General features: G+C 47.2%; 2 protein-coding genes across 5 annotated transcripts in view; one reads left to right on the forward strand and one right to left on the reverse strand.

Moving 5' to 3' along the window:
• MYLK3 (myosin light chain kinase 3) overlaps nucleotides 1–12,810 on the forward strand; it is a 56,614-nt gene extending 43,804 nt beyond the window's left edge. For all 3 annotated transcript variants that reach the window (XM_015409425.1, XM_015409424.1, XM_015409426.1), the window contains exons 10-13: nucleotides 2,410–2,538; nucleotides 4,611–4,763; nucleotides 5,998–6,130; nucleotides 11,468–12,810. In XM_015409425.1, the coding sequence (XP_015264911.1) occupies nucleotides 2,410–2,538; nucleotides 4,611–4,763; nucleotides 5,998–6,130; nucleotides 11,468–11,539 (487 nt within the window). In that variant the 3' untranslated portion in view covers nucleotides 11,540–12,810. The remainder of the gene's footprint in view (nucleotides 1–2,409; nucleotides 2,539–4,610; nucleotides 4,764–5,997; nucleotides 6,131–11,467) is intronic.
• A 36-nt stretch (nucleotides 12,811–12,846) lies between these two features.
• Nucleotides 12,847–20,044, reverse strand: part of ORC6 (origin recognition complex subunit 6) — a 12,070-nt gene continuing 4,872 nt past the window's right edge. Inside the window, exons 3-7 of one of the 2 annotated variants that reach the window (XM_015409427.1) lie at nucleotides 19,360–19,523; nucleotides 18,263–18,352; nucleotides 16,327–16,439; nucleotides 13,593–13,667; nucleotides 12,847–13,124 (exon numbers count right to left, since the gene is read on the reverse strand). In XM_015409427.1, the coding sequence (XP_015264913.1) occupies nucleotides 12,958–13,124; nucleotides 13,593–13,667; nucleotides 16,327–16,439; nucleotides 18,263–18,352; nucleotides 19,360–19,523 (609 nt within the window). In that variant the 3' untranslated portion in view covers nucleotides 12,847–12,957. Of the gene's footprint in view, nucleotides 13,125–13,586; nucleotides 13,668–16,326; nucleotides 16,440–18,262; nucleotides 18,353–19,359; nucleotides 19,524–20,044 lie in introns of both variants that reach the window. The other variant, XM_015409428.1, reaches the window with a different exon arrangement.

Consider the following 20,044-nt stretch of genomic DNA (forward strand, 5'->3'; position numbering starts at 1 on the left):
TAATATGCTAATGAGTTCCTGCTGTTGGGTGTGGCCTATTATGCTAATGAGTTCCTGCTGGGCTTTTTCTACAAAAAGAGCCCTGTATAACTCCTTGTGCTGAGTCAGCCTTGCAGTATCCCTACATGTGTTTCTGCTTGTGCAAGATCTTGTGCAACTAATTTCTGGACACTATACTAGAAAGGGAACAAAGCACTAGATGCTGTGTCAGATCTTGTGGAAGATCTTGTGCCGGCAGAACGGAGTGGAGTTTGTTAACGTTTCCCGGCTTCCCTGGTGGCAGGCCAAAGACTCAGGAGCTCTGGGTTCCAATTGAACCACAAAGTTTGCTGGATGACTTTTAGGCCAGTCAACCTGTCAGCCTGACCTACCTCACAGGGTTGTTGTGAAGATACAATGGAGAGTCCTACGTATGCTGTTCTCATTGGAGGGAGGGAAAGGAGATAAATAGATGCAATACAATTGATTTGATCCTGATAGCTCTTCTGCTAGTGAAACACGTTGGGAGGGGCCATCTAAAAAGCTGTGCTGGCGATTCGGGGATAGAAATCTCTGTGGGGTGGGGGCTGCAGCGAGGAGGAGGGAATGGGGGGGGATTGAGCAGGAGACTATGTTAATGTCCAACCCTATGTTTGCATTCTGGGAGCATATGCTCCTTACAAAGTATATTATTGGGCTGCTGTGCATTCTGGTATTGTGAAATCTGGGGTGTCCAGAGAGCTTGTTTGGTGTAGTGCTTTGAGTGTTAGTCTTGGACGGGAAAGGGCCTGGGTTCAAGTCCTGACGGAGGCTATGGCTCTCTCTCTGCGTGACCTCGCACACTCTTTTCCAGCCTAGCCTATTTATCAGGGCTGTTGTGAGGGGGACTACTGGATAAGGCTCTCCACATACTCCCTCCTGAATTCCTTGGGGGGAAAGATGGGATTTATAAACACGAAGACTGAACACTTCACTTCCCGAGAAGCACAGTATTCAGGGTTTAAAAAAAATATTTTCAAGCGCATTAAACAGATAAGTTTGGAAACTGGGCAGACAATTCCTGGTGAGATCTTAGAAGCCAGCCCATGTGTGTACAGTAGGGTTGCCAGCTCCAGGTCGGGGAAAATCCTGGACATTTGGGGGGTGGATATAGTTGCCAACCTCCTGGTGGGGCCTGGAGATCTCCCAGTATTGCAACCGATCTCCAGACTACAGAGCTCAGTCCCCCTGGAGAAAACGGCTGCTTTGGAGGGTGGTCTCTGCAGCATTATTACTCTGCTGAGACCCCTCCCTCCCTCCCCGGGCTCCACCCCCAAATCTCCAGGTATTTCCCAACTCAGAGCTGGCAACCCTGGGGGCAGAACTGGAGGACTGCAGGGTTTCAGGGAGGGAAGGGACCTCAGAAGGGTATAATTCCATACACCCCACCCTCCAAATAGAGTTGCAAGTTCTGGGTTGGAAAATACCTGGAGATCGGAGGTGGAGGGTGGAGCCTGAGGAGGGCGGGGTTTGGGAAGGGGAGGGACTTCAATGGGGTGTCATGCCATAGAGTCCCCCTTCTAAAGCGGTCATTTTCTCCAGGCAAGATGATCTCTGTCAGCCGGGGATCAGTTGTAAGCAGGTCTCTTTTTTGTAGAAAAAGCCCAGCAGGAACTCATTAGCATAATAGGCCACACCCAAAAGCAGGAAATCATTAGCATATTGGGCCACACCCCTGACAGCACAGCTCATTAGCCCATTAGGCGCACCCCCATGTTGCCAGAAGTGTGGTCATCCAGCCACACCCACCTTTCCCTTCTTATTCTGTTTACCTTGTTTGTTGTCAAAAGGGCTTTTTTTGTAGCAGGGACTCCTTTGCATGTTAGGCCACACACCCCTAATGTAGGCAATCCTAATGAGTTCCTGCTGTTGGGTGTGGCCTATTATGCTAATGAGTTCCTGCTGGGCGTGGCCAACTCGGGAGCCAGCCGGAACTCCGTTCCTGTGCGTTCCTGCCCAAAAATAGCCCTGGTTGTAAGCCCAGGGGATCTCCAGCCACCACCTGGAGGTTGACAACCCTACCTCAAACCAGCCATTCTCCCCCCCCCTTCAGTGGGACTGATCTCTGCTGTCTGGAGATCAGTTGTAGCTCTAGGAGATCTCTGAGTCCCACTTGGAGGTCAGCAGCCTTAGCAGTGCACAAGCATGTTTTTCCTGGAGTCCGAGTACAAAATTTGAACACCCACATGCTGTTTCCCTCCTTCTCCTTCGAAGATCAAAAGCGGATCGATATATGCCAAGATTTGCTTAAGTGGCATAACCTGCATAGGTTTCACTTGTCTTTTTGGCACAGAATTCTGAGGGTTTTTTTAAGAAAGCCTTGGGAATGGTCAACGTGCCCTTCAGGAGGAATATTCGACTGACGTCCCCTTTTTCTCCTTTCTGGTCCAGGTACAAACCCCGCGAGAAGCTGAAAGTTAATTTTGGCACGCCGGAATTCTTAGCTCCCGAAGTGGTGAACTACGACTTTGTGTCGTTCCCCACGGACATGTGGAGCGTGGGCGTCATTGCGTACATGCTGTGAGTAAACTTTCCCAGAGAGCAGGGGCGCAGTCATGACAACAGAGCCTCTGTAAGATGATACTTCACACAGCCAGGATGCTGAAAGTTACTCCAGAATGGCATCTGGACCACGAGGGAGCAAATAAGCGGGGGGGGGGGGGGGGGTGATATGGGTTTACATGTTAGAATACAGCAATAGCAAAGCTATGTTCATCAGCATATTCTCTTCTGCATGCCTACAGCTCCCTGCCTAAAGAAAGGTAGCCTGGCATTTCTATGTGCAGGGGCATTTGAAGTTCCTCCCTGCTATGGGGATTACATTTCTGGGACATTGTTGTTAAGGATTTTTTACTGCTGTTTACTAGTTTAGGATCTTTAAGGCTGTCATGACATTAATTTTAGTTATACAACAAGTTTTGAGTCCAGTGGCACCTTTAAGACCAACAAAGGTTTATTTAAGGCATGAGCTTTTGTGTGCAAGGCACACTTCCTCAGGTACATTGAAATGGAAGCTAACAGTTCATATATATGGGCAGATTACCTCTACATAGGCGAGCAGCAAATTAGCATACAACTCCATGAAGATGTTGTAACATATGCAAATTTTGATTATGTTGATATTAATTCATCTAGATATTTGTACCTCACATTTCTTCCCAGTGGGCCCCAAAGCAGATCACAGTATCATTCAACCCTCCTCTATTTTACCTTCACAACAAAGCCCCCATTGATGTAGCTGAGGCTGAGAGAAAGAGAGTGACTAGTCTCAGGTCACCAAGTGAACTTCTGTGGCAGAGTGGGGATTCGAACCTGGATCTCCCAAACCCTAATCCGACACCCTAAGCAATGCCCCACAGTGGTCCTCAGTATTGTTGGGTGGATGGTTTAACTCACAGAGAGATGGCCAATAATCGTTTTAAATATTTACTTCTTACCTCCTTTAAGGGCTGTGCTCACAGTGTTAGTAGCTAAAGAGAAAGTTACCCCCCCAATGACTTAGGAAGCAATCTTAAGAATGCCTGTCAAGAGGTAAGCCCCTTTTATTCAGTGATGTTCACATCCAGAAGAATGTTCTTAGGATTGCAGCCTTAATCATGAATAGGGTGAGACTACCAGATGGGTAAACTCTGGTGAGGCCAGGTGGTTGAGGGACTAGGATTTGGGCTGGGTTCAAACACCCAAGTCTGCCAAGAAGTTTACTCATCGACCTTGGACCTTCACTCTCTCTCAGCCTAAGCTACCTCACAGGATTGTTGTGAGGATGATCATGAAACAGAGAAGGGAGAACCGTGCATGCCACACTGAGCCCCCTGAGGAAAGGGGAACGGGGGGAATAACAATGCAGGTGGAGTTGGATTATTGTCGTTTTCAGGGGTCATTTCATTGAAAAAGAGGTGCAGGAGCTCATTAGCATAACTTATTCTGAGGGCTGCTGGGAGCAGGGGGCGGGGCTTGTTGCATGTGCCCGCCCCCTGGGCTCCTTACTGCCGGAGCTCCGCTCCTGTGCGCTCCTGTAGGAAATGACCCCTGGTCGTTTTTGACGGCCCCTCTTTTATAAAACTAGAAATGTTCCTGTGCCTAAAAACAAGCTCTTGTTTGTTAAAAACAAGTTGCGATGGCATAAATGAGAAAGACCTAGTTGGTGGGAGGGGCCGCATTGGATCAGTCGTACAACATCTGCTTGACATGTAGAAGGTCCCACGTTCAATCCCCGGCATCTACAGTTCGAAGGATCAGGTCGGAGGTGAGACCCTAGAAAGCTGCTGCCAGTCACAGTCGGCAAGACTGACCTTGGTGGAACAATAGCCTGACTCAGCAGAAGGCAACTTCATGTGTTCAAAAAGGGTGAGGTCTACTTAGAATTCGACTTTGGTCTATTCAGTGGGTCCCAGGAAAATGTTTTTAGGATTGCACCAACAGTGTTCCAGGTGGGTTACGAAGTTCACTGGTCTTACCCTGCCTGTGAGTCCTTTGGGGACCTTCTAACTTTCCGCTCAGCTAATGAATCTTTGACAAAATATTGCCTGCCAGAGTTATGTTACACACAAGAACAAGCATCTCTATACAGGATCTTCCTTTGACTGTCTCAGGCTCAGTGGTCTATCGCCTTTCCTTGGAGAAACGGACGCAGAGACGATGAATTACATTGTGAACTGTAGCTGGGATTTTGATGCAGAAGCGTTTGAGCAAGTGTCAGAAGAAGCAAAAGACTTTGTGTCAAGACTCCTGGTGAAGGAAAAGAGGTACAGAGGCTCTTCTTCAAAATTATGTTCAGAACAGGTTTTCCTTGCCCCCTCCCCGTGCCCCTTCACAAAGTCCTGGTTGAATTATTCAAGCCTTGTGCTGTCTTTTCTCACAATATTTTGCTCTGTTGTCATACTACGTTTTTTCTAAGCAAAGTGCATTGTGGCAGTTTTGCAGCACTTTGAGCCAGCAAGATATGCCCTGCTTTCAGGCAGAGCCAGGTGCTGATTTTCAATCTCATCCTCTCAGGAGGAGCTAGGCTGAAAAGACAAGGTGTCATAAGACTAGTGTTCTGTTTTTTGCTCCAGTCCGTGTTTTCCTCTGGTCTTTCCAGATAAGGGTGCTTTTTTGGTAAATAAAGAGGTCTGCTATTCCTATGACACAATGGAGTTCTAGGCTCCATGAGAACTGAGTGCATGCCCTGAGGCAAAGGTGATAATAACCCTTCAGCTCTTAAAGAGGCCTGGACCAGAGTTGTAGAGTCCTTCCTAGGTCCCACCTGACTTATAGGTAAGATCTGGTTTATACCCACCATTTCTGTCCAGGGATTCTCAGCCTTGTGATATTTTCCCCTTGCAACTTGTTCACACATGCATAGACCCCATGTGATTTCTCTGTTTATGCTTCAAGACCGGCACCTGGATCTATAAATGAACTCCACTGGAAGTCTATTGTATTTGAAGTGATATGAAAGCAGTTTGGGAATTCCCTGGTGTGTTACAGTGGCGATGGCCCATTCACATACACGGAACATCACTTGTCACCAGTGTTCCGTCTAAGCTGAGTTAGTGTGAGCTAGCTCACAGTTTTTTAGCCTCTGGCTCACACATTTTTCTCTTAGCTCAGGAAGGACGGCTCCAGAGCAAACTCATTTATGCAGCAGCCAAATCGCTCACTCACAACTTTAATGCCAGTAGCTCACAAAGCAGAACTTTTGCTCACAAGACTCCACAGCTTAGAGGGAGCATTGCTTGTCACATGTGTGAATCAATCCAAGGTGTTGGGCAGGTGGCAGGAAAATTTCAATTCCTCGAGCTGGCAGCCCCCGAATGATCTCTTCCCATCTGCCTTTCCATCTCCTGTCAGCATGTCACTGGGTTCCAAAATAAGCAGACCGTTTAGCAGAAAACGGCTGCTGTTTCTTTCCAAAGACTCAACGCAGTGGAAAGAAGCAGCAATGACCGTGTTCCAGGCTGCCTGTCCACCAATCCTCTCCCTTCCTCATTTTCACAGCGGCAGGATAAGCGCAGCAAATTGCCTGAAACATGAATGGCTGGCGGACCTTTCCGGCAAAGCCCAGAAATCCAGGGTCCGCTTGAAGTCCCAGCTGCTGCTGCAGAGTTACATGACCCACAAAAAATGGAAGGTAAAGGTGACATTGACTTCTTGCTTTTAGTACGGTCCGGCTTGGGAAATCCCTGGAGTTTTGGAGATGGTTTCGGGGTAGGGTGGGGAGAGGGCGGTGGTTGGTGAGGGCAGCGGGATTGCTAGCGTCCAGGCCAGGGCTGAAGATCCCCTCAGTGTTCCCCCTAAGCTGAGTTAGTGTGAGCCAGCTCACAGTTTTTAAGCCTCCGGCTCACACATTTTTGCCTTAGCTCAGGAAGGACGGCTCCAGAGCAAACTCATTTATGCAGCAGCCATATCGCTCGCCCACAACTTTAATGCCAGTAGCTCACAAAGCAGAATTTTTGCTCACAGGATTCCACAGCTTAGAGGGAGCATTGCCTGGGATGACAACTGATCTCTAGACTACTTAGATGCCTTATTAAAAAATACTTATTCCAGGGCTCTTTTTGTAGAAAAAGCCCAGCAGGAACTCATTAGCATAATAGGTCACACCCAACAGCAGAAACTCATTAGCACATTAGGCCACACCCCTGACAGCACAGCTCATTGGCATATTAGGCCACACCCCCATGTTACCAGAAGTGTGCTCATCCAGCCACACCCACCTTTTGCTTCTCATTCTGTTGACCTTGTTTGATGCCCAATGGCTGCTTTGGAAGGTGGACTGTACTGCATTATACCCCACTGAGGTCCCTGCCCTCCCTAAAGCCCACCCCTCCCAGGCTCAGATCCCCAGGTGTTTCCGAACCTGGAAACCTTAGAGGGCAGGGAGGTCAGCAGGGATGCGATGCCAGAAGAACCCACCCTCCGAAACTGCCCTTCTCTCCAGGGAAACTGGCCTTTGCGGTCGGGAGATCAGCTGCAATTCCATGTGAACTCCAGGGCCCCCCCTCCCCGAGGTTGGTAACTCTAGTCTGAGCGCTGCAACATTTAGTCAGTGAATTGACTGAAATCATTAGAAGAAGGCTGGAAGCCAGGGCTATTTTTGAGCAGGAACGCCCAGGAACGGAGTTCCGGCTGGCTCCCGAGTTGGCCACGCCCAGCAGGAACTCATTAGCATAATAGGCCACACCCAACAGCAGGAACTCATTAGGATTGGCTACAGTAGGGGTGTGTGGCCTAACATGCAAAGGAGTTCCTGCTACAAAAAAGCCCTGGGTTTTGACAACAAACAAGGTAAACAGAATAAGAAGCAAAAGGTGGGTGTGGCTGGATAACCACACTTCTGGTAACATGGGGGTGTGGCCTAATGTGCTACTGAGCTGTGCTGTCAGGGGTGTGGCCCAATATGCTAATGAGTTCCTGCTGGGCTTTTTCTACAAAAAGAGCCCTGCTGGAACCTATCATGCTTCAGCCGGTGGCAGGGTTGGCAATGTTGTGTTGGCACTTGCCAGTTTGGTGTAGAAGAGAAGAGAGATTGGATATTTACCCCACCCTCATACCCTGCCACCAATTTTGTTAGGCTTTAAGGTGCTACTGGACTCTTGCTCTTTTTTACTGCTGTCTTCTGTAGAAGAGGAGATTGGATTTATACCCCGCCCTTCCCTCGGAGTCTCAGAGCGGCTTACAAACTCCTTTCCCTCCCCCTCCCCACAACAGACACCCTATGAGGTAGGTGGGGCTGAAAGAGCTCTGACAGAAACGGCTCTTTTCAAGAACAGCTCTGACAGAACTATGGCTTGCCCAAGGTCATCCAGCAGCTGCGAGTGGAGGAGTGGGGAATCAAACCCGGTTCTCCTAGATTAGAGTCGCGCACTTAACCACTACACTTAAGAGCGGCAAAAGAAGACACCCTGTGGACCTGCAGGGCCAGCTGTCATGTAGTAGTTAAGAACGATGGACTCTAATCTGGGAGAAGTGGGTTTGATTCCCCACTCCTTCACATGCAGCCAGCTGGGTGACCTTGGATCAGTCACAAGTTCTTTCAGAGCTGTTCTCTCAGGAGCAGTCCTTGAGAGAGCCCTCTCAGCCCCACCTACCTCACATAGAGTGTCTATTGTGGGGAAGGGAAGGGAAAGGAGATTGTCAGCCACTCTGAGACGCCTTCAGATAGTGAAGGGCGAGGCTATAAAACCAACTCCTTGTCTTTAAAAATCTGCACAGCCAATCAGTTGTCCCGTGGTCTGCTGAGAAAAGCCCCACCCAGTTTCTAAAAACACCCAGTGGGCACCAGAAAAAGTATCAGTTGGCACCAGGGGCACCATACTAGTGTACCAACCCAACTCTCAAAAATGGCCCTCGTGCCACGGCTGTTCTGCCGGACCTTACATTTGCCAGCCCTACACCAAATCAGCTGTGTGCGGTTTGGGTGCTGAAAGCTCGTCCTCTGTGCATTAGAGCTGGCCTTTCTTCTCCCAGGTCACTCTTCTTCTTTCTTGGGGTTCCAGCTGCCCTACAGTAACCCCAGAAAAGGAGTGTTGGCAAAATAAGGAATTTGCTCTATAAAGAAATGTCACCGTTTCCCCTGTGGGAGGACTGAAGTATCACTCTTCATGGCCAGAATAACAAAGATCGGACAGCTGCCGTTTCCCCCCTTGATCATGTCAACACCCTGAATCCTCAAAAGGTTGCCACGATCCGTAGGGCAGCTACACTTAAGCGGATGACACACTGGCTCTTGGACCGAGTTCCCAGCAAGTTAGAGATGTGATTAGAAAGCCTCCTCCAGGGCTGAAAGACGGGATACAACTGGACAAATAAATAAAATAGATTCCTTCATACAAAAGGAATCGGCACGGCCCAAAATAGCCACTTTCTGGAGCGGAACTGCAGGAATCTTTGGAGATTGGTTGGAACGGCAAGCATTTACAAGCCTTGTGATTTGCAGGAATCAGCTAATGCTTTGTTTCTTTAAGATATTTATACCCCAGATTGCTTCCCAGTGGGGTGGGGACCCAAAGCAGCTTATTCTCTCTTCCTTTGTTTTAGCCTCACAACATCAGCCCTGTGAGGTAGATTAGGCTGGGGTGGGTGTGTGACGGGCCCAAGGTCCCCCAGCAAGGTTTAGTGGCAGAGCGAGGCCTCTCAGCTCCTAGTCCAACGCTCTAACCACTGCACTCCACTACCTCTGAGGTGGAACCGGCACCAGCCCCTCAGGGATCAATTTTTGTTGTTGTTAAGTTGCATCCAACTTATGGCAGCCCCATAGAGTGTTCAAGGCTAGAGACGCCCAGAGATGGTTTGCCACTGCTTGCCTCCACCTCATGACCATTATTCCTTGGAGGTCTCCCATCCAAATGCAAGCCAAGGCCGGCCCTGCTGAGCTTCAGAGGTCAGGCTAGCCCGGACTATCCAAGTCAGGGATAAACAATACCCTTTAAGTAGGACACAGCAAATGGGAATCAAACTGAACGTCAAGGACTGCTCGATTCAAGTCCAGTAATAATAACAACAATATCTTTTGATTGATTAATCACTCAATCCTGCAGAGCTGCTGGCTGTGAGCGATTGACAGTTACTCATATACACACGGGACTAACAATGATTCATAGGGGGTAAGGGAGGACAACATATAAATCTTTTAAGTCGCACACGTTTGCAGCCGACGGGGATTTTGTTCAGCTGTAGCCTCAGAGGCTGGACCCTAGAGGTGTTCCAGACGGCATTCACTCGGCTTGGCTTGATGACGTCAGTTCTTCCAGGACTGCTTCGAGTCTCAGCGCCACACTGCCACCGCCTGGCCGGATTGACTCATCGCAGGCTTCTTAATGCCGAAGAGATCTTTCCAGGCTTCCGAGCTGGACATTCCGTTTCGCCGGCTAACATTTTCCCCCACCGAGGGGGCTTAGTGTGCCCACCCTCTCTATGGAGTGGTACCCATATTATCTACTCGCCGAAGCTTTCGTACCGCTGGGTGGACGGCGAGTTGGGAACAAGGCTGGTAGCTCACACCAGCGCGGGCTAGAACTGACAGTTCAGTTCAGTTCAGATGTTACTGTAACCAGAGGATAAATCCTCTGTGCCACCGCTCCCCATAGTAGCATCTTAGAGACCAACAAGATTTTCAGGGCACGAGCCTTTTAGAGTCAAAGTTCCTTTCATTGGTATCTGACAAAAGCTCTTACTGTGAAAATCTAGTGGTCCCTAAGGCGCTACTGGACTTGAATTAAGTTGGTCTACTGCAGACCAACACGGCTATCCTTTGAGCATTCAGGAGTTGGTGTATCGCCCCTAGGCACAAGGGTCACCTTGAATGCATGCCTGAAATCAATGCATCATTGGTATATAGATCATAAATGTCTTGCTAAATAGGTTGGCTTGTCATGTTTATTACTTGTGGCTTAGGGTGTGTTTGATGATAATGTCACATAAGCAGTGGCTGGTAGTGGACTGAAGGTGAAGCACTGTGCTAGCGGAGTACGACCTTGGAACTGACTAGGGATGTGCAAAAAAAAAAATCGGTATGATCAGGTTTAGGTATATGGCACCCCCAAAATATCGGTATTTCCCAGTATTCCTAAATCCCAATAACGGTATGGTATTCAGATTCAGTAAATATTCAGGAATCCCAACTTTTTCTGGCTCAATTATACCCTACCTATGGGGACCAGTAGAGTCAATGGTCCCCATAGGGCAGTGATGGCAAACCTTTTAGAGACTGAGTGCCCAAACTGCGACCCAAAACCCACTTATTTATCGCAAAGTGCCAACACGGCAATTTAACCTGAATACTGAGGTTTTACTTTAGAAAAAACAACTCATACATTAAGTTAAGATATTCCAAACAAAGTAAAGAAAGCAATCCCAAATGCTTTCACTTACTTAAAATTATTTGGCAGAGAATTTGACACTTTAATGATGGTCTGGGCCTGGCTGGGGCGATGGTACGCGTGCCCACAGAGAGGGCTCTGAGTGCCACCTCTGGCACCCGTGCCATAGGTTCGCCACCACTGCCATAGGGTATAATGAAGAATCAATCTGCTGGTATCTGAGGGAGCTGTTTTTTGAGGTAGAAGCACCAAATTTGCAGCATAGCTGTAGTGCCTCTCCTCAAAGCCCCCAAGTTTTTTTAAAAAAAAAATTGGACCAAAGGGTCCAATTCGCCTTCTAAAATTCCCCCACATAAATAAATAAATAAATAATGGGTTTCAATGAAGGACAGAAAGGAGTTTAAAGGGATTGCGGTCCCTTTAAACGCCCTTTAGCTTCAACTATCTGGTGGTCCTGATTTGGGCTTAGCCATTTTGAATAGCCCAAATTCAGCCCCAATCTATATCCAGCTGAGAGAATATCTGGAAAATACCGGTAAGGTATTTTTCGGCTCAGATTTAGTTGAATGCATACCCCTAGGACTGACCGCCGCTTATGCTACTCTGGCTCTCAAAATAACACCCCACTTGTCTCTCTTCTTTTGCAGAAGCATTTCTACGTGGTTGCCGCCGCCAACCGACTAAGGCGATTCCCAAGTCAGTCCGATAACCCCGCATAGCCTGCGCCAGGAGAAAAACCAATGGACTTGACCAATTTTAGCTAAAAGTCCTCTTCTTCCCCATCCGACAAGTCCTTTTTCTTTTCCATCTCATTAGCCCCAAGCACGCTCAAGTCTTTGCCTTCAGACCTAACCGGATAGAACGGGACTCTCTGCCTCTCTTGAATGGAATCAATTCCTCTTTGACAAATTATCACAGGAAAAGAAGCTCGAAGTATGCCGTACGCCTTCGTTTCTCTAATTACACTTTCCCCCCCATGAATGAAACTAAGAACGTCATCCTGGTTGTGAACTTTAGCATATGGTGGGAAGGTATCCTTGAAAAATGGAAGACAATTCCTACCATAATTTTGCTGGGATGTTCTCAAATATTCAGTGAAAACAGCACGCGGGATACAACAGAAGAGATCTGCTCTTCTTGGCACCCGTTTGTCCCCTAGGTATGCTTTGTCCCTGCTTTCATTTGCCCACGCTGACCCAGTCCACTGCAGCAGGGTCCCCCCACCCTTGTTGAGCCTGCGGGCAGTATTGTAATTTTGGTGGCACAATGCTTTGTCAAAAAACAATTTGGGATGTGTTGACATTGTGGACTAGCAGCATGAGAGCAGAATTAAACATTGACCTCTGATATTTGCAAAAAAAACCCCAGGGAATGAACATGTACAATTTAAAAATTTTATTATTGTTTCTGTAGAAGAGGCAACTCTCCTGCTAAGACAAGCTAAAAAACACACCAGGAAGATGGAAGGTTTAAGACAATGCATCACGTTTAAAATGTAGTCTGTAGTTGTTCAAAGGCTAAAAATGTACGGTTGAAAATTCTCTCGTGTCAAATGCCACTCTCCTTTCAGACTCTGAAGTCTTTGGAGAGAGCTAGACAGGATACCTGCATACTTGGTTCTTGCATTCACATCTGAAGACAAAATACAGTACTGAGTTCTGATTCTAAGCCTCTTAAATGGAAACCAGTTCCACTGAAGACAACAAACTTTACTTCCACGCAAGCATAGTTAGAATTTTTGACACAACATTTGCTTTCTAAGCGGGGTGGGTGGGTTTAAAGTTAATTGAATAGGACCGAATCCTAAATTTGGCAATGTGTTCTAGGCTGAACATTGCGCATCTGGTCACACAGGAATCAGTTTGCTTAAAGCAGCAGAAACTTGAGGTACTTTGAGAAGTGTCTGTGAGGGTTTCAAAAATAAAATAAGGTGGTTTTTTCAGGTGTTAAAAGGTTTGTCCAGGTAATTCGTATTGGGGGACACACACACACATACATAGTTCTAGTCTTCTTTACAACAGACAACACAATATCCAAAATCCCAATGATGCGGGACCGCACCCATCTGGGGAAGATTCTGCGAAACCAGCACTTTAACAAGTCTTTAAAATCAGGTGACATAAAAGCGTATTAGAAGTTAAACCCCAGAAGCTGGCTGCGTTCCGAGACGCTCAGATCCAACGTCGTCCTGCTGTGATTTAGCGGCATTTTCCAGAATCCTCCGTTTCCATTCTTCGTAGTCGTCTTCCGGTGCAGCTGCCCTTTTCGGACGCTTGCAAGGCATCCTGACTTCAGCTCCAACAGCTGTCGTGGAAAAAGAGACACCAAAAAGCCCCTCTTATGCAGTTGCAGCTGTAAGACCAAACGCAACCGACTTAGCCGCCAAGACCCCCCCAAGAACATCCTTCACCTACTTCGTCGTTCTGTTCTGTCCGTAGGGGGAGTTAAAATGAGCAACTGAGTAGAATGAGCTCAGGCCACATAATGTAGGTGCTGTATGGGTGTTTGCTACTGGAGGAGGTTGGTTTGGTGTGTGTAAAGACTTGCTGACCAGGACGAGCTGAGAAAACTTAGCTGCGTGCATACTGGAGAAGATGGGTTTCAATTTATGCCATGGGCCTAATGAAGCTTTGCTGGGAAGGAATTTTCAACCCTTGGGGTAAACCAGAGGACTCCAGCATAGCTTAGAGCTTCTTTGTAGGCAGCTTGGTTCCTAGGAGAGCCTGCCTTACCGGGTGATGCAAGCAGAGTAGTCCAGCTGCTGACACTTACCGCCTTCCTTATCACAGCGTTCCTGTAAAGTCTTCTGGGGTTTTGTTTCCTCAGCTGTCAGCTGAACGTTTTCTCCTTTGGAGAGAAAGAGGACAAACTCCTTACAGGGGGGGTTTATGATACCCCAGACTTCAGAACAATAGCTCACCCCTGTTCGAAAGGTCTTGTACCAATTGTTATGAATCGTTTTTCTCCATCAATACCCTAGTGGCTGCCAATCCAAAGCGAATGGACCATCGGTGGGCGGCTTCAGTATATGGCAGCTTCAGATCAGCCCCATAGCCAGGACTGTTTCCAGGAGAAGGCCAAAGAAGCGTGGTCCGGGGAGAGGCGAAGAAGCAGAGAAAAGAAACCCCCCACCCCTCCCTGGCGACTCAGCGGAATTCCTGCACGGGGAGGAAGGCATCAAGGGCTTCAGGCCGGTGTGGCGGCTGCACAGCTGTAGCTATACCAGCCAAACTTCTAAATTAAATGAGGAGATTGGGGTGGGAGAGCTGTAAATTTGATTGGGGGCGCCACCCCATGCACCCCACTGCTGGCTACAGCCCTGCTTCAGATGTAGCTTTTGAAAATAGCCTCTTAACAATTCCACTAGCTTTTAGGGCAGCTGCCCCACAGCTATGGGGCTTCATCCTCCATGTACATTACCACCAAGCTAAAGTCTCCTATGAAAGCCCATTTTTTTCCCATTTGTGATCACTTTCAGGATTAGGCTTTTACTTGGAAATAAGGCTTTGGCTCGATTTTAACTTTTTATGTTTTCATACTGCAGCCTGTCTAGAGGTCCAGAGCAAAGCCTAGTAAGTGTAAAAAAGTAAGAACATAAGGGAAGCCGTGCTGGATCGGGCCAGTGGCCCATCTAGTTGAACACTCTATGTCACACAGTTGCCAAAACCCAGGTGTCATTAGGAGGTCCACCAGTAGGGCCAGAACCCCAAAAGCTCTCCCACTGTGGCCCCCGAAGTGCCAGGAATACAGAGCATCACTGCCCCAGACACAGTGTTCCATCTATACCTTGTGGCTAGTAGCCACTGATGGACCTCTGCTCCATGTTTATCCAAACCCCTCTTGAAGCTGTCTATGCTTATAGCTGCCAGCACTTCCTGCGGCAGTGAATTCCACATGTTAAGTATGGGAGGGAGGGACTGTGGCTCAGTAGTACAGCATCTGCTGGGCATGCAGAAGGTCCCAAGTTCAATCCCCGGCATCTCCAGTTAAAAGACCTGGCAGTGGGTGATGTGAAAGACCTCTGCCCGAGACCCTGGAGAGCCGCTGCCAGTCTGAATGGACAATACTGACTTTGATGGACCAAGGGTCTGATTCAGTGTAAGGCAATTTCTTGTATATGGTAAGCAGAGCTCTGCTGCACAGACCCTCTAATCAGAGCCACTTCTTTGCCGTCTTTTCCCTCACACTGGATTTCTTTTCATTTACCGAAAACTGTAGGCATTCTCAGGGGTCTTGTTGTAGAAAAAGAGCTGCCGGAGCTCATTAGCATAACTTATTTGCATATGCCACGCCCCCTGACATCACCGGAAGTGACAGAAGGCCACACCCCCTGACATCACCGGAAGTGTGTCAGAAGGCCCGGCTACTTACCCTCCTGCTTCATCCTCATTCCCAAATGGAATGAGGATCGAAGCAGAGGGCGGGGTAAAGAAGGGGGTGGGGCTTCACCACGTGACCGCCCCGCCCCCTAGAGGTTCTCTTCCGGAGCTCCGTACCTGAGAGCCCCCCCCCGACTAGAGCCCTGGGCATTCTACACATTCAAGCCACTTTACAATACATCAGAGCCTTGCAGTTTATGACTCCGGTTGTAAAAACAGTAAAGACGATAAATAGATACAGAAGAACCAGTGTGGTGTACTGGGTAGTGTCAGACTAAGATCTGGGAGGCCTGGATTCGAATCCTTACTGTGCCATGAAAGCTTGCTGGGTGACCTTGGGCCAGGCGCACACACTCAGCCTAACCTACCTCGCAGGGCCGTTGTTCTGAGATAACAATGTCATAAGCCATTTTGGGTTGCCATCGGGAGATAAGTGGGGTACAAATGAATAAATAAATCTAAAAAAAGAAGCATTATTCTATAATCTAAAGGGCTTTTAAGCAAGGCTGCAATGTTTAGTCAATGAATTAGTTTTTAAGTGTTTCTGATGAATCAGGAAGCAATTTTTTAAAATACAAATTATTTTTGATGTAACCACTGGAAAAAAAATCTACAGGTGGTAGACATATTCTTGGAACACAAGCTCCTCATCTCAATTTGGAGGAAGCATTTCTTCCGACAATGTGTCAGCAATGCCATCTAAAAACATAAAAAATATGCTTGTTTCCCTTGAAACACACATGGAAATCTATGCAGATGTAAAAGGAGGAGGGGAGGGGGAGGAGAAGATTGGATTTATACCCCCACCCTTCACTCTGGAGTCTCAGAGCAGCTTACAAACTCCTATCGTGTCCCCACAACAGACACCCTGTGAGATAGGTGGGGCCGAGAGAGCTCTTTCAAGAACTGCTCTTTTCAGAATGGCTCTGACAGAACTATGGCTTGCCCAAAATCATCCAGCAGCTGCAAGTGGAGGAGTGGGGAATCAAACCCGGTTCTCCCAGATTAGAGTCCACGCACGTAACTCCCATATGATTATTCGCCTACGATTTACCAAATCAAATGACAGCCCTGCTTATAAGACGTCACCCCCCTGAAGCTGGGGTTGGGAAGGGCGGAATACATACTGCTGATCTGCTGGCCGATCTTCTCCAGCTGGCTACAAAGGCGGTCGAAGATGGCTTTCTTCACACCGGACGTGGCCACCATTTTGCTCTTATCCACTTTCAGCTTCAAGCACCTGCCAACAAAAAGCCAGGTGATTTTTAAAAAAAGGATGCTAATCATCTTGGGCCCTTTAAGCCCTGTGGGTTGCAGAACTGGGGACAACAGCATGGCAGTAGCACCCGTGTTTTGTACATAGAACATCCAAGGTTCGATCCCCAGCATCTCCACTTAAACAGGGAGCTCAAGAGTTAGGAAAGACCTATTGAAGCTTGAAGACCCACAGGTGCTACCAGTCAGGGTAAACAATGCACAGTTAGATGCGCTTACAGACGGCAGATGTCGGTGTGCATGAATGCCCATCCTTGTGAGAGAGAGGGAAAAAAGCAACAATGGATCCAGATTGTTAATCACAAGGAAACTGGGCCAGGATTCAACTGCAGCAGCTCCATTGTTACTTTTTAAAAATATACAAGATCAGAACTGGAGCAAGATTTGAGTCCAGGGGCACCTTAAAAACCAACAAGATTTCCAGTATAAATGCTTCTGAAATTCTAAGCTCCCAAGAGCTTTGACTCTTGAAAGCTCATACTTTTTAAGGTGCTCATGGACCAACATGGCTAGTAAAGGCAAAGGTTTCCCTTGCTCACTTATTGGTTGTTAAGGTGCTCGTGGACTCCAATCTTGCGACTGGAGACCAACATGGCTAGTAAAGGTAAAGGTTTCCCTTGCTTGAAAGCCCGTCGACTCCGACTCTAGGGTTGCGATACTCATCTCTGTTTCCAAGCCAAAGAGCTAGCGCTGTCCAAAGACTTTTCCGTCGTCATGTGGCTTAACTAAACGCCAAGGCGCACGGAATACTGTTACCTTCCCACTGAAGCGGTACCTCTTTATCTACTTGCAATTTCCCGCTTTCGAACTGCTAGGTTGGCAGGAGCTGGGGCCAGAGACGGGAGCTCACTCCGTCATGCGGCACTAGGGTCTCGAACTGCTGAGCTACCGACCTTCCAGTCTGCAGCTCAGTGTCTTAACCTCTAAGCCACTGAAACGAAGACCAGAACTAGTTTCTAACTCCTTGCGTATGCAGCGTAAAGCATGGCAATGGGCCTTTGGTGTTTCTGGCCTGTTAAATCTTTGTATTATAAGCACAAGATAGAACACCATATAGAAAAATATATGGAAAAGCCAAGGAAGATGGGAAAGCTCATCTTGAAGATCCTTTCGAGGGCGCAAAGAAGCATCGGAAACTTTCCCTTCCTTTTGTCTCCAGTTTTGGGGAAAGACTCCCCCGTGTGGTGAGACTGCAGTTCCTGAACAGTGTCACAAGAGAGGGGTTGGTGTGTTGGGGAAGCTTTGGTGGTTCTGAAGTCAATGAACAACCGGTGCCGACCTGAGACTCAGGGCCAGTCTGTGGCAACAGTCAGAGTGCTGGACTATAACCGGGGAGAATCCAGGTTCAAATCCTTGCCCAGTCTCTGAGTAATTCTGGACGAATTGCTCTGATTATAACAGACTGGACAGGACCTTACGGGAAGACCTTATCAAATCTGATAACATGGATATGGACAGAGATAGGATTCTAATATGACCAGGAGGGATGGAGATGCAGGAAGCACATCTGGCTCTCACAGTAGCAAGATGGAGAAGAGGAAAAGTGTTAGCCGGAAGGAAGAAAGATGCCCTGAAATAGCATCAGAGCACGAGAAAGGAAGGGATGAACAAGTCCTGGACTTATCTATCCCTCTGGCTTTCTACGATCCTCTGAAGTTAGAAGCTAAGAGGCAGCACAAAGTCCTTCACGTCCAACAGATCCCTAAACCAGCCCATTCTGCACCAATACAAAGAGAACCCCTCGGTGTCAGTCCCAACAGGGACAGACGGGAAAGTGGTCAACTTTACCTGCAAGCGGTTAACAGTGCGGCTGTTGTGAATAAGGGTTTGGACAAGTCGAGATCAGTTTGCTGAGATCCAGGCAGACTGGATTCATACCTGAAATGAGAAACCTGCCTTCTGAGACCAAAGCCATTAGGATGTGCCTTCAGCGGTCTAAGCTACATACACCTTTGGCTTAGACGCCTCATTAATTTCAGAACCTTCATTTAGCCCGTCAGGGTCCTTGCTGACCCAGATGCCAAAGACTGAGCTTAGCATCATAAATCTTGAACTCTGAGCTCTCTTGAGAGACAACAATTTGTTTCTCCACACACAGCCAAACATGCAAGAGAACATATAGAATCTGCCACAGCATCTCACCTAGTCTGTTATTCAGCAGAACTAGGGATCTGATACAAAAGCTGTGGAATAAGGTGCTAATCAAAGTAGAATAAGTCTGTAGAATGGTTAACTTGAAATTTATCATTGGTTACCCACCAAAAGATTACTGTTACCTTTGAAAAACTAAGAAATGTATTGAATTCTAAAATTGATCAAAGAGACGAATGAACACAACAAGTGTATTGATATATAAGCATTCCTAAAGAAGACAAACAAAATGAAATGCATATCCGGAACCTTCATTGATCTATTGCATTACCTGCATTTATGTTCTTATTGTGCTTTGTGTATTTATGTAAAATTTGATATACTGTTCACTTACAAGTGTTACTTATTCAAGATTCATGAGCTTCTACTTTGATTAGTGTCTTACTCCACAGCTTTTGTATGGTTTATGTCTAATGCTAGGAAGTCCTTTTTTTTGTGTCCATATGACGGATGATATCATACTTTGTATCTGATTGCACTCATGCATTGAGTGACCATGCATTGAGTGACCATTCTCAGATCATCCTCAAAGAGACAATTTGTGCACTACCTCATATGGCCAAAAGACCAAATCTGACCTTTTCCACTGACTCGACTCTTCACAAACAGTTCCGTTTAAACAATGCATTAAAAAACAAAGAAACGAACCAGTAATCCAACAACTACTACCCAAATCTAAGGATACCTCTTAATAGCAAAAATTGACATACACAACTTTCTTCAACAACCCTTACCTCTGCAATATTTTGGAGGCCACGTTCACGGCCTCCGTGCAGCCAAACTGAACAGCCAAGTCTCGGATGCCGACATTGGAGTGCACGCCAAGCAAGCTTTCGAATGACCTCAAGCAGCTCTGATAAGCAGCCTTGTTCAAACCAGAGAGTTTCACTACGTAGCTCTTGAAAAGAAAGGAAAGCAAATAAATGAACGATACTTCGGTTACTTCCAGGCTTGTGACTGGCAACTAGCTTGATCAACTAGGGTGAATCATAATCTCCTCCAGGTGATCAGACAATGAAGTTTAACAAAAAAGTAGTTCATTTCCCTCCCATCTGGCCTACGATTATTCCTGCGAGACAAGCAATTTAACAACTACTTTGTGTAGGCTCTCAATCTACATAAGGGCAGTCTCCTCCCAAACTGACGATTTATTGCAGGCTGGTTCTCTGGCGTGGCACACCACTCCTGAAACCAGGCTAGGCAGTTTTTTTAAGTGTTAGAAAGAGAATGCAGAACGCGTCAATTCCATAGCTCAGTTATATGCATTCGGCAAACAAATGTGCTTGCCACCAAGACTGTCTCCCCAATTTTTCCACTATCCAAGGCCTAGTAATCTTTTAATGCTAAGAGCAAGATTATCTCATTGATTTTACTGTAATTAACTGTTGTCTATGTCTTTTAATTATTTTTAATAAATTA

This window comes from Gekko japonicus, unplaced genomic scaffold (assembly GCF_001447785.1).
Source record: "Gekko japonicus isolate JY-2015 unplaced genomic scaffold, Gekko_japonicus_V1.1 scaffold794, whole genome shotgun sequence".
NCBI lineage: Eukaryota > Metazoa > Chordata > Lepidosauria > Squamata > Gekkonidae > Gekko > Gekko japonicus.